Here is a 13,886-nt window from a genome sequence, read left to right on the forward strand (position 1 = left end):
AGGAGGAGGAGGAGGAGGAGGAGGAAAGAGAAAGAGGTAGTAGGTTTTCCCTCTGCATATGAAACTGAGGATTCTTTTGCAGGTACGGATGGAATTCAATGCTTTATGAGGCCCCTTACTCAGTAAAAAATTGTATGGATCAAAATCTTAGCTCTGATATTTCTTGTATGACCTTAGGCAGGTCACTTAAGCTCTCTAGGCCTTTCCTCCTCTATAAAATGAAGAAATTGGCCTCTATGACATCTGAGGTCCCATCTAGCTGTAAATCTAGGAACAACAATCCTGCGAATGCCACAGTATCCCCACACCCAATCCCAAATCTCATGGTATCTTAAAGTTACTGTGGACGCTAGTTACATAGTAGTCCCATGTTCTCCAGAAACAAGTGTTGCTTATGAGGCAACAATAAGGAGAATCCTTTATTTCTGTTTTTAATTCAAGCATTTAATTGCTTGCTCTGGGCAAGGGACTGGGTGGGCTTAGAGTTGAGGAGGGTGGGGTGAGTTACAAAAACAACAGCTCCTGCTTTCAAGGATCTTTCTTTCCTGCTTTTTAAAAAAACAAAAAAACCCTTGCCTTCCATCTTAGAATCCATACTAGGTATCAGTTCCAAGGCAGAAGAGTGATAAAGACTAGGCAATTGGGGTTCAGTGACTTGCCCAGGGTCATATAGCTAGAAAATGTCAGAGGTCAGATTTACCCAAGATCTCTACCACTGTCAGGCCAACTCCCCATTCACTGAGCCACCTACCTACCCCTCTTAGGATCTTATGTCCTCCTGATTTGAGGGTAGATAACCCATGCTATTGTCCTTATTGGGTGCTTTATCTAAAATATCCTGGAGTTTGGAGTTCCGCTGTTTGGTCTTCTGTGCCCTCCTTGGTTCCTCACTTGGACTCTGACCATAGTATTATCACACCTTTCAGAAATATGGGAGATCCCAGACCTAAGAGCAAAGAGGAATTCATTGTTCCTGGAAGTTAAGGTTGATTATCATTTTCTCCCATGTGCATTTTGTTTAACAAATAACCTTGGAAAACTGAACTGAACTTTATCTTTTCCATCCACTACCTCCTGGGAGAAACTTGAGAGAGAGAAAGAAACTTTGGGTCAGGTCCAGTTTCTTGCTTCTCCATCTGTAAAATGGACGTAACCATGAAAATTAAAATCAGTGACTTCATCTTGCAGACTTCCTCTTCTCCCTTGGGAGAGGTAGCAGCAGTCAGGAGGATATGTCCCTTTTTACCAGGCTTATGCAGTGGAAATGAGGTTCTCTGGGAATGAGTCCAGTGGACCACGGTGGGGAAGCAGCCCCTGGGGCTGAGGAGGAGGAAAGAAAACAGAAGGCTAGTATGTTGCCAATGATCCCAAATCTAGCCCTGTTGTGCAGGCAGCACCCTTTGTGCTGTATTTGCTGGCTGGGGTGTTGGGGCAAGCCATATGTCTGCTCTGTTTGTCACCTCTTCTCCCTTTCCTTTTCTCATGCCGTCAAGAAATCTCGTTTTTCCCTTTGCACTGGGGGGAAGGAGGGAGAGGACACTGAATATTCCAGCTCTGTAGCTAAGCAAACCAAACTTCTTTACAAAGAGAATGACCCACTGTGAGAAACAACTCCAGAGTTAGTGGAGTTTGCCCAGGCCCTTCTTGTGTTATTTCTGCCTTAAAATAAGATGGGATGTCAGAGACTTGGAGAACTTTCTCTCGGTCCCCCTTTTCTCCCCGCTGCTATTCTTTCCTTAGAATTCCACATTAGAGCTTCATCCTTTTAGGCGAAAGATTTGACTCCTCTCAAAGTGCAAAATTCCCCTTTAAGCTGCTATAAATTATTTACTCCTTGGTAGGAATGAAAGCTCTGGATTGCTGGAAGAAAGAGCAGAAGGGCATCAGTGTGCTCGCCTTGTGTTGGGGGTAGGGGTAAGGGGGAGGGAGGAGGAAGAATGTGAAGAAAGAGGGAAACTTGTCTGGAGAGACTCCAGACAAACTGCTGACTTGGCAATTTGCTGAGGGCAGGCCCTGAGTTTGTGATTTTCCCTTATCTGTGCCCTTGGTCATCTTTCCATTACCCCTCAGAAAACAGCCCACATACAAAAACAACAAAGGCCAAAAACCAGATCTTGAGCCCTGAGGAGTCAAGAACAGCCTTTATATCGTGAGGGATCCAGGCCCCAGGCTCTGGCCCTTGTCCTGCCCCTTCTCTATAAAGGTCTCAGTTTCCCTCTCATTCAAAGGGGGCTTAGACTAGATGACCTCTAAGAGTGCTTTGAAGCTCTATGGCTGTGATGGCAAATCTATGGCACGCAGAGCCCTCTCTGCTAGAAAGGCAGAGGGACTCTAGTGGAGCGGCTCACTTCCTCCTCTCCCCTGCATCTCCCCACCCGTCTGCCCAGCAGCCCAGTGAGAGTGCTTTCTCCCTCCCCTGTGTAGGGTAGAGTTGGGGGGGGCCCACCTGCCACTTGGGGGGGTGGCACCACACACAGTCTGGGGGGGGCAGACAGGGCACTTGGTTTTGCCATCACTGCTCTGTGTGGTCTACTAGCTTCTGTCCCTAATCAGATAACAAAGTGAGGAGAATAGTAGCTGCCATTTACCTGATGTTTACCTGTTTGTTTATAGAATACCTTGCTTACATTTGTAAAATATAGTTTAATTGTCATGGCATTCCTCATAGCACTGCCTATATTAGCATGCTCATTTTCCAGATAAGGAAACTGAGGCACAAGGAAGTTAATTGACTCCCCCCAAGGTTACCTCAGTAGCATATGGTAAGGTCAGGATTTGAACACTTGTCCTCTGATGTCAAATCCAATGGGTGGTGGTGGTGGCGGTGGCGACGGTGGTTGTTTCCTGCCATAGCACAGCTGCCTCCATTATCCAAGCATGATGGAAATTATCTTGGCAATAACCATAATAAGACTGAGTTTCCAGGAAGGGGAGAGGGAGAGGGAGAAGAAGGGAGGGAGGAGGGAAAGGAGGGAGAGACTGAGAGAGAGGAAAGTCCAAGTGTTAGAGAATGCTAAAGAAAGGTGAAGTTTCAGTGGCTTGATGAGGGACTTTAAGATCAAGGGAACATACAAAAAAGTATGGGTGCCAGGAAAGCCCAAGGAGACAGAAGAAGAAACAAGGGTAAATATAAAGTGAGCCACATGGCTGACCCCAAGAGGGGAGAAAGATGAGAAATAAGGCTAGAGGGCAGGCAGTGACTGGCGATGAGTGACCCAAGGAGAAGGAAATCCAGTGAGATGCTACTTTTCAAGCATGGAAGATTTCCTAACCCTCTTGTTGCCGAGGCAGATGCTGGCAGGTAGCATTAAGTCAGGTGGCTTTGGGGCTGTGCCTTGTGTATGTGTTATTTTTTTAATGGGAATTTGAGAGCTCTTGGCTACTGGATTGGAATGTGGCAATTATCACAACTAGCCAAGGCTGTCTTCACTAAGTTGGGTCTGTACCCCTGTATTTCCTCTTCTGCCATGGCCTAATACGCTCCTAAGTTCAGGAAACTGGCTTCATCTCCTCCCCTCATCTTCCTCTGTTCTCCCTCCCTCCCTCCTTCCCTCTCTCCCTCCACCATTCCTTAGTGTTTCCAGACCCAAGGGAGAAAGACCACATTTTGTAATGCTATCTTTGTGTCGTCAGCAACATGACGCCCAAACCTGGAAAAGTCTACCCTGTGGTGTAATTACAGAAGGCTTCCTACTCCTCCCCCCACTCCTGTTCTGTTCCCATTGTTCAGGCTGGCAGGGAGGCCTCTTCTCTCCCTCTCTCTTCCCCTGCCCCCCTACAGGCTTTCTCTCACACGGGCGTTTTCCCCTTGCAGGTGAAAGAGCTTGTCCTGGACAACTGTCGGTCATATGATGGTAAAATCGAAGGCCTCACAGATGAATTTGAAGAACTGGAGTTCTTAAGTACAATCAACGTAGGCATCTCTTCAGTTGCAAACTTACCAAAGTTAAACAAACTTAAGAAGGTAAATAAAAGTAATTGGAATGTGTGTGCTATGTGGAGGTGGGGAGTCATTATTTTATATTTGAGGAGCATAATTGAAGTTAAGTGCCAGATGTCTGCTCCAACTTGCCAGATAATTTCTCGTGACTAGTAGCCTCGCTCTTTGGTGGGGAATGTGAGGACTGAGAAGGGAGGGTGGGGCGAGCCGGTTTTCAGGCTGCTATACTCATGTGAAGTGGTGGCTTTTTTCCTTCCCTTCCTCAGCTTGAACTAAGTGACAACAGAATCTCGGGAGGACTGGAAGTATTGGCAGAAAAGTGCCCGAACCTCACACATCTAAATCTAAGTGGAAACAAAATAAAAGACCTCAGTACAATAGACCCGCTGGTGAGTGATTAGTACGTGATGCCCCCTGCCCCCAAGACAAATCAAATGAGTGAAAATCTCATTGGAGAATCACAATAACCTTTACGCTTGTATGACTTTTCCAAAATCCTTTTGCACATATTATCACATGTGTGATCATCACAGGATCGCATGATTGACCAATAAGGTCTGTCGTCCCCATTTGGCAGAGAGGAAATTGAGACCCGGTGATTAAATGGCTTCTCTAATCACAAGCTAGAGCCAAAGCTCCTACCTTCCAGTTCCTTTACCTGTACTTTTTCCTCTACACCACCCTGATACTCTCTAGGAACTTGAGGAACCTCACTTTGCCTCATTTTTCTCATCTGTGAAATGGAGATGTTAAAGCAAGTGATCTCTTAGCTCCCTCTCTGACATTCTGTGAGTCTGTGGGATCAGCTTCTAGGTTCTAATCTCTTGGACATTAATCTGCTGGAACAGCTTACATTTACAGCCTCCCGGGGAAAGGTGACCCAAATGGAATAAGTTCCCATTTCTCTTTCCTGGATGTGAACCTTTTACTTGTTATGGGACTCTGAAAGCCACAGACATGGCTAGGCTTCACGAATTCATATTAATTTGCAAAGGAAAGCAAGTCTGAATTTTAAGTATGTATTTTAAAGTACTCTATCACTTTAAGTGGCTTAGTAATTGGTAGGAAAGCTAGTAACTAGAATTGGGTTAACAAAGTGTTACCTAGTAGAGATCCTGAGGGGACCTGCTTTAATGAATGCAGAATGATTCCCGATTAGATTAACACATCTGGTAGATTGTAAATGAGTGCCTCTCAAGTGCCTCTGGATACTTAAGCAGTCTGTTCAGAACAGCTGAGCATTCTCCCTGTAATCTTGTCCATGTTGTCAATTTAGGTATCAAACCTTTTCCTTCTAGAACTTGCACATCGCAGCCCCTCTGAATGAATTCACCATTTTTGAATTCCTGGGCTGGGAATTAATAAGCTTCTTAGCATGTGCCTAGCATAGGAGTGAAATGGAGACCCATCAGCTTCTAGCTTGGAGTAAGATTAGAAAGCACTTTTGCATCCCTGGAATGTAGGGGCTCAGCAAATTAGAAAACAGCAGGAGGCCAGCTAGATGGCTCAGTGAATTCAGGGGCCTGGGTTCAAATGTGGCCTCAGACCCTTCTTAGCCATGTGACCCTGGGCAAGTCTCTTAACTCCCATTGCCTAGCCGTTACTGCTTTTCTACCTTAGAAACAATATGCGATATTAATTCTAAAGACAGAAGGTAAGCATTTTGCAATAAAGAAAGCAGAGCAAGCATTTCTTGTGAGCTAGAGCTGAGAGGGACTGTTTATTTGTTTTTTCAGTCATGCCCTACTCTTTATGACTACATTTGGGGTTTTCTTGGAGTGGGTTGCCATTTCTTTCTCCAGCTTATTTGACAGATGGGGAAACTGAGGCAAACCAGTTTAAGTAACTTGTCCAAAGTCACACAGCCAGTGAGTTTTTGAGGTCAGATTTGAACTCTAGGAAGAGGAGTCTTCCTGATTCCAGGTCCAGCACTCTCCACTTCACTCCCTAGCTATCCTGAGAAGGATGGGGCTGGTTCCATTGGGCAGATTTGCTTGAGTCTCAATTTCTTGGACTTTGAAATGGGAATGACAGTAAAAGTGAAGCAGGCACCACCTTCACTTTCCAATCATGTTACAATAAGACGATCTCTAAAATGGAAGGCTCATCAAAGGATATTCCTTCATTTCCAAGAGGTTAGCGCGCGCTCTCTCTCTCTCTCTCTCTCTCTCTCTCTCTCTCTCTTTCAGATGATAAAGGATTCACTACCTTCTGGGGTAGCTGAATTTCCCACCTGAAAAGAAACAGTTTTTTGCTAGGAAGGAGATAATCATAAGATCAGCCCAAGCTCATTGGATGAGAGCTAGAAAGGTCTTTAGAAAAATCCTTGGGTCTAAGGGCCCTGTGCTCTATTGTATTTTTTAACCTTTATATGTTAAGTATCGGTTTCTAGGCTGAAGAGCCTTAAGGGCTAGGTAATTAGGATTAAGTGACTTATCCAGGGTCATACAGCTAGGAAGTGCCTGAGGCCAGATTTGATGACAGTGTGGGTGCTGATTGTTTTGATTGTTGTTTTTGTATCCCTGGCACCTCGCTTGATGTCCCCACACTATTGGGCATGTTATACTACTTACTGATTCATTGGTACAGTTCCTTGTGCAATCATTAGTGATCTTAAATATTGGAACTGTTGTGAGCCACTAAAAATACCCATGGGAGGACCTGCTTACCATGGAGAGTGAACAAGATGTGTTGTGTTTTCTGAACTGAGCCACTAGGTGGTATAAACCTGCTTTTGGTGGAATGGAGATATCGGGCGATGAAGGAGGCCCACCCCCAGATTGTGCCCTCCGTGGCTAACTATTTAGCTCCCCTGTAATATTAGTTGATCATGTTCACCTGTGGCATTCATGTCCTTAATTTTAGCCACCTTCCATTTTTTTCCTTCTGGATTCTCAACTCTGTTCTGTTTGTTCAGAATGTGGACTATTTCAAAAGGTGTGTGTTCCTGACTCCTTAAGAGCATGGGATAGAAGGCAGCTCAGTGGATAGAGAGCCAGTCCTGGAGACAGGAGGTCCTGGAGGTCCTAGCTGTATGACCCTGAGCAAGTCACTTAACCCCAGTTGCCTAGCTCTTACCACTTTTCTGCCTTGGAACCAATACTGAGTATAGATTCTAAGATAGAAGGTAAGGGTTTTAAAAAAATAAACAGTTTTGGAAAACCAAGAGGCCTGGATTCTAGCTGAATCCTTAACTGTGTCCCTTCAGACCTCACACTTTACCTCTCTGAGGAAGACTTAGTTCTCTCTTCTGCCAAATGGAGACATAAGAACCTTACCTCCCCTATGGTTCTTGGGAATTTTTTTCCCTTGAAATGAGATCCATAATAAAATAATATGATAATTAAATGAGATCCATAATATATGAATTGACTTTGAGGGAAAAAAGGCACTGTCCAATGCAAATTCTTATTATTTTTACTAAAATTGCCTGGAAAACAGAGAGCTATTCTGATCGGAGTGTAGCAAAATTTCCTTTTTTTCTTCCTGACCTTTGTGCCAGTTTTTCTTGAACTAAGTGATCTCAGAATTTGAGGACCAGAGGTTTTGTCAGAAAGAGCTCTTAAACCTCACACATCTAAATCCTAAATGGAAACAAATGAACATTTCAGGACTATACTCCACACTCTTTTTAGCACTCCTGTACACGAAGAGTGCTCCTAGAAGGGAACATGTGGCCACAGCTTGGGCAACAGGAAGGAGAAGGGAAACAATAATTTGGAAAGCCCCTGGAGAATTGAGAGCTGATTGAAATCATTAAAAGGCCTGCACAGATAGATCATTTCCTGGCTTAGGGAAGCCTTTTAGCCCAGATGGGGTTAATGTGGTTGCTAAATTAATTTTGCTTTCAAGGGGTTAGTGGATAGATCTTGCCTTTGCTGCCACCCACTTAGGCTATTTTAAAAAGCCTTCCGACAGGTCCCAGCTCTAGTCTCCCCTCTCTGATCCATCCTTGACAATGTTGCTCCTTATTCACAGATTTAATTGTCACTGCAGAGGCTAGAAAACAGTTTCCAAGGGCTCCCTATTTCCTCTAGAATAAAATTCCAATTCCACTTCCCTAGCATGTGAAAGGCCCTCCCCTGTCTGGTGGCCATTAGAACTTTTTGAGCCTTATTTCTTACCTCACTTCATGCCATCTACACTCTAGTCAAAGTGTACTGGTCTTTCTCTCCCTTCCTGTCTCTCTCCTTCCCTCTTTTCTCTATGTTTTCTTTCTGGGTCTCTTTCTGTCTCTCATCTCCACACACACACACCTCCAACCCTCTCTCCCTCTTCTCCTCTTTCTCCTCTTTCTCCTCTTTCTCCTTCTTCTCCTTCTCCTTCTCCTTCTCCTTCTCCTTCTCCTTCTCCTTCTCCTTCTCCTTCTCCTTCTCCTTCTCCTTCTTCTGTCTCTCTCTGTCTATCTCTGTCTCTCTCTGACTATCCTCTCTGTTTCCTCCGCCGTGTGTGTGTGTGTGTGTGTGTGTGTGTGTGTGTGTGTGCGCGCGCGCGCGCACGTGCATGTGTGTAAATGTGAGAGAGATTCATCTCTCCTCTCTTTTATTCCACTCTCTTTGACAATTTCTCCTCTTTCTGTCTGTCTTTCCTCTCTGTCTCTTTCTCCCTCTCCCTCTCCCTCCCCTGCTCTTCCTGATATGCTCTTACCACTTTTTTCCCAGAGGTCCTTATGATGACTACAATGTCCTTTCACTTTGTCTATCTTTAAAAGTACAATTCTAGTACCACTTTCTGAAGGAAGCCTGCCCTGATTCTCTCCATTCTATCCTGTTTAAACACTCTTTCCCTTCAGATCTCATATAGTAATTCTCTTATATAACATTTCACATTTTATATATATATAATTAAGATCTATTTCCCTTCTAATAGACTTTCAGTTCTATGAGGGCAGACACCATGCCTGGCATATTTAGATTATGTACCATTGACTGTGATACACTGACCATGCTTATTCCATAGTAGACACTTAATACATATTTGTTCTATTGTTAATAATTACTTCTCTAGCTTTCCTTATTTCAAATTCTAATCCTCTTATATTATTGATTCACTGTTTGTTTGCATTTTGCTTTCAGAAAAAGTTAGAAAACCTCAAGAGCTTAGATCTTTTTAATTGTGAGGTTACTAACTTGAATGACTACAGAGAAAATGTTTTCAAACTCCTCCCCCAACTCACATACCTTGATGGCTATGACCGAGATGACAAGGAGGCCCCTGACTCGGATGTTGAGGGGTACGTGGAGGGGCTTGAAGATGACGAGGAAGATGAAGACGGTATGTAACCCGTGGGAAGCAAGTATGTTCACAGATGCCTTTATCCTTGACACCTAGGCTCTTAAGCTTCTGCTGTTCTTTGCTTCTTCTTTACAGAGAATAAGCCAAGAACAGGTAAAGACTAAGGGCAATCCAGAAAGTCACTGAGTTCATGCTTCTGTTTCCAGACCAGACAAATCCAACCTAAGAGGGTGGGATATCCATTTATCCTCTTTCTAGAGTCCTCAACAGAAGAGTGTGATGTGGCCTCAACCACAAAGCCTCCCAGGGGATCCTAAAATTGCCCCATCCTCAGGCCAAAAGCCATATAATTGGAGTAAATCCTTTTTCCTTTGAATTCTGCCTTTTTTCCTAAAGCCTCCCAGGCAAGGAAATTCTCCTGGGCCTTAGTATAGTATGACCAAGAGTTTAATCACTCTGCTGTGGGTAAGCTGGTCAAGGAGGTTAAGGTGGGAGCTGAGAATGTCCTTCTCTTGCCCTCTATAATCAGTACAGATAAAGGTTAGTGTTCTCTTCTGCTGACTTTACCTCTTTAGCTTTGGGGACAGATTGGCGCTTGGTGCTGCTCTCTCCCTGCTCATCTGGGACAGATGATGTCTTCACCTCTCTCCGTGTAGGGATAGAGAAATCACCTGCATTCTCCTAGCAGCTGTGGCCCAGGGAACTAAAGGATTACAGAGGCCTTTGGCCATAAAGACCACGTCTAGGCAAGGTGTACTCAAAAGCCAGAGTGAAGTAAGCTTGAGGAAACAGCTGACTTCCTTTTCAGGGCGCTCTGGAGAGATGAGAGGCAGAGAAGCCCCACCTCCTGGTTTTCCCCTGTATTTTGAAATGATTCCAAAATCTGGTCAATCTTGCAGCCTTTGGTGGGGTCTTTGCTGCCAAAGGAAAGGAGAGAATTGAGGCGATCATTGAATAATTCAGACAAAGTATTTATTTTTCCTTTTTGACCTAAATCGTTCTGATGATTGTATCCTATTTACTTTGGCAGAGAAGCTGAATCAGATCTTTCTAAGTCCTGTGAATTGTTGCACCCAGAAAGGTGGCATTTTGAATATGGTCCAAGTCCCCATTTTGCTTCCTCCTGAGGACTTTTGACGTTTCCAGTTCCCTAATAAGAGAGCTTTTGCTGTTTCTGCTGTTAGTGACGTCTAAAAAGAGTTGGAACACTTTTCAATAGCAAGGCTCTTCATGTAATGGTTAATAACACTGTTGTTATAGATCTGTAGTTGTTTTGTTTTCACCCAAGCCTTGGGATGTAAGAAGAAAGAAATTAGAGGTAGGGTGACTTAGAAACCTGGGGGCAAATGTTGCTGTCATTGGTTACACATTCTAAGAACGTGGGCCCCTATAGTCTAGAAAGCATGTATGGGAGAGGAAAAACGAGCTAATCTCTCCAATTTGGGCTCTGATTGTGCAGAGGAAGAGTATGATGAAGATGCCCAGGTAGTGGAGGATGAAGAAGATGATGATGAGGAAGAAGAAGGAGAAGAGGAGGACGTGAGTGGAGAAGAAGAGGTAAGAAAGCTCCAGGCCACACTGGGATGTGAGAATTGAGGCCTCATCTAGAGGCTCTATGCTTAGAATTGTTTGTTTTTTTTTAATCCTTACCTTCTGTCTTAGTATCAGTTATGAGACAGAAGAGCAGTAAGGGGGAGGCAATGGCAGTTAAGTGACTTGCCCAGGGTCAGTGAGACCAGATTTGACTCCAAGACTGGTACTCTATTCATTGTGCTGCTTAGCTTGAGCCTAGATTTTTGAGCTGGAAAGGAACCTAGAGACCCACCTCTTGTTTTACAGATGAGGAAATTGTGAGGCTCAGAGAGATTAATTCTGGTTAAAGGTCAGTAAGTAGCTGGGCTGGGATTTGAACTTGGACCTTTGTGATACCAAGCCCAGGACTTTCTCCACTGTGCCACCTAGCTACTATATGATATGATACAGTCAGAGGATATTAGACCTGAAAAAGTCTTTACAGAGCATCCAGTTTCCTACCTTTGTTTGACAGATAAGGAAGCTGAGACCCAGAGAAAGAAAGGTAAAATGCTTGCCCAAGGTAACACCACTAGCCAATGGGTTCAGGTATAAGTAGCCCTAGCTAGATCAGAATGTAGGTTTCTTAACTGAGTTTCTTCTATCACATAATGCTGCCAACACTGGACCCAATGCCTAATTCTTTTTCAGATCTCTTTAACAAAGGAAAGTTTTCCTTTATTTAAAAAAAAATCCCAGGGCTTCTTTAGGCAGTGGGTTCTCTTCAGTATATTCAAAACAAGTTTCTTTCCGTAGAGGTTCTGTTGACAATTGCTTTTTTCAGGAATATAAAGTGGGGTCCAATGATAGTGAAACCTTGTTTGCCCAGCCCTTGCCCTTCTGTCTTAGAATTATTACTAGGACAGAAAGTAAAGGGTTAAAAAAAAATAAGAATTGCAAGTCCATCAGCACCTTAACTTCCCTTTATCATTCTTCTTTCTCTCCCTAATATTAAAAAACAACAACCACAATTCTATTAAAAACCTATAAAGTGACAAAGGATATGAATACACACTTATTTATCAAATCCTGGTAGGCCAGAACAAGATCCTGTCCCTTGAAAGAAGGAAGTTTAGCTCAGGTAAGAGGGTATTAGAAGAAAACATTGGATGAGAAGACAGACAGGAGGTCCAGATTCTGGTCTAAGCTTTCGTCTCTCCAAGCTCTTGACTCATTACTTTTCTGAACTTCATGTCTTACATCTTCCTGTAATGAAGGTTAGATTAGTGATCTCACAGGCCCTTGAAATTCTAAGATTGGGATCATCTTACACTAATCTATAAATAAGTTAATTATATATTAATCTAGAAATTGAGATTGTGATCATCTTAAATTAATTTATAGAACTTGTGTCCCCGAGAAGTAGGAGAGAGAGGGGAATTCAGTATCATTTAGAAAAAATCTTACATGAGAGATCTTTAATATTTGATTAAAAGGGGCACAGCCAGAAGTCAGAAAGGATAGAGTGCTGGACCTGATGCTAGGAGAACCTGGATTCAAATTTGACCTCAGATATTTCTCAGTTGTATGATCCTGGGCAAGTCACTTAACACTGTTTGCCTAGCCTTTGACTTTCTTAAAATTGTCTCCAAGACAGAAAGCATGGGTTTAAAAAAAATACTTTATTAAAGGAACTTTATGGCATTTGAGTGATTTTATCCTTAACCTTTTGAATTCTATATCAAGGAAATTCCATATCATGGAACTGTTTTCCATGAAACTTTCCCTGGACCATGAGGCTTCCCCAGAATGGGTTCAGTATTTTTGATATCCTGACCTTTCATTCTTTCAGGAGGATGAGGAAGGTTACAATGATGGGGAGGTCGATGATGAAGAAGATGAAGATGAAGTTGGGGGTAAGGCGCTCATTTTGATTTCATTAGGAACAGAGCTGGCCAGATAGTCACGTCTGTACATAGATGTCTAAGCTTATTCTGCTTTCCCTCCCCATCCACAGGAGTTGATAGGGCCTAGGTTAAGTCAGGTGGATTCTCTGTCCAAAGGCTCTGGTTGTCTCTCCTGCTTTGCCAATAAATACGTATTTGTTTTCTGGGTTTGAAACAGACTGAGTTGGTAGCCATCAGACATGTAGCAGAGGTGCATCCCCTCTAGCACCTTTCTCAGTGACCCACCTTTCTCTCTGAAAAAAAAAAAGACAGGATATCCATGTAACCTAGACCATGTTTCCCCCTTCCCTTTTCCCTCCTCTTCTAGAAGAAGAAAAGGGACAGAAGAGAAAACGAGAACCCGAAGATGGGGGAGATGAAGATGACTAAAGGAATAACCTATTTTGAAAAATTCCTATTGTGATTTGACTGTTTTTACCCATATTTCCTTCTTCCCAACCCCACCTTACTCCCGAAACTTATTTTTTTCTGATTGTAATGTTGCTGTGGGAATGAGAGGGGAAAAGTGGACTGGGTGGGGGGTGGGAAGGGGTGGAATAAAGTACTATTTTTACTGCCGCTCTTAAATTTTTTTTCCTACTTTTTCTTTGTGTCTGGTTTAGTCCCCGTGAATGCAAGTATAAACCAAGTGGTTCTATCTGTTTCTTATTTTGGGAGTGGAGAGTATTGGCTTCCTCACATTTTAGAAATATTGGTGGCTGACATTTCCCCAGATGGGTAGGCTCTGGGCTTGGGTTTGTCCCATCAGAGCCGAGGATGCATATGGAATACCAGCCATATTCTAGGTGCTACTCTGCATGGCACAGGCATAATCACCCACCCACCCACTGCAGCAGGGGGAGGCTGCTATACTGAGCAGGTGATGTCTTGTTTCTTGTTCCCAAGTGATTTGCCACTTTCAGCCTGGGCTGCCCCTGAACCCCTTGGAGGATCAGAATCATGTATGTGGTTTGTAAATAGCAACCAATGGGACGGTTTCATGGTGGGTTGGGGTGGGTGGGTCTTGGTTTGAAGAAGTATTTTCCTGGCCCCTAAGTAGACCCTCTCTCTCTCTCTCTCTCTCTCTCTCTCTCTCATACACACACATAGTCTCTCCTCTGTCTCCATCTCTCTCTCTCTCTCTCTCTCTCTCTCTCTCTCTCTCTCTCTCTCTCTCTCTCTCTCTGTTTAGCTATCTGTTTCTCTGTCCCCTCCTCACTCCCCAGATCTCATGCTGGGTTCTGTTCTATGAG

At 43.7% G+C, this 13,886-nt stretch overlaps 1 protein-coding gene across 1 annotated transcript in view; it reads left to right on the forward strand.

Annotated features, from left to right (window-relative positions):
• ANP32A (acidic nuclear phosphoprotein 32 family member A) overlaps nt 1-13,666 on the forward strand; it is a 61,827-nt gene extending 48,161 nt beyond the window's left edge. Inside the window, exons 2-7 of the mRNA XM_044665322.1 lie at nt 3,815-3,964; nt 4,207-4,329; nt 9,016-9,214; nt 10,635-10,732; nt 12,540-12,603; nt 12,962-13,666. Coding sequence (XP_044521257.1) covers nt 3,815-3,964; nt 4,207-4,329; nt 9,016-9,214; nt 10,635-10,732; nt 12,540-12,603; nt 12,962-13,023 — 696 coding nt within the window. The 3' untranslated portion in view covers nt 13,024-13,666. The remainder of the gene's footprint in view (nt 1-3,814; nt 3,965-4,206; nt 4,330-9,015; nt 9,215-10,634; nt 10,733-12,539; nt 12,604-12,961) is intronic.
• The last annotated feature ends 220 nt before the right edge of the window (nt 13,667-13,886 follow it).

The sequence above is a fragment of the Gracilinanus agilis genome, chromosome 2 (genome assembly GCF_016433145.1).
Source record: "Gracilinanus agilis isolate LMUSP501 chromosome 2, AgileGrace, whole genome shotgun sequence".
NCBI lineage: Eukaryota > Metazoa > Chordata > Mammalia > Didelphimorphia > Didelphidae > Gracilinanus > Gracilinanus agilis.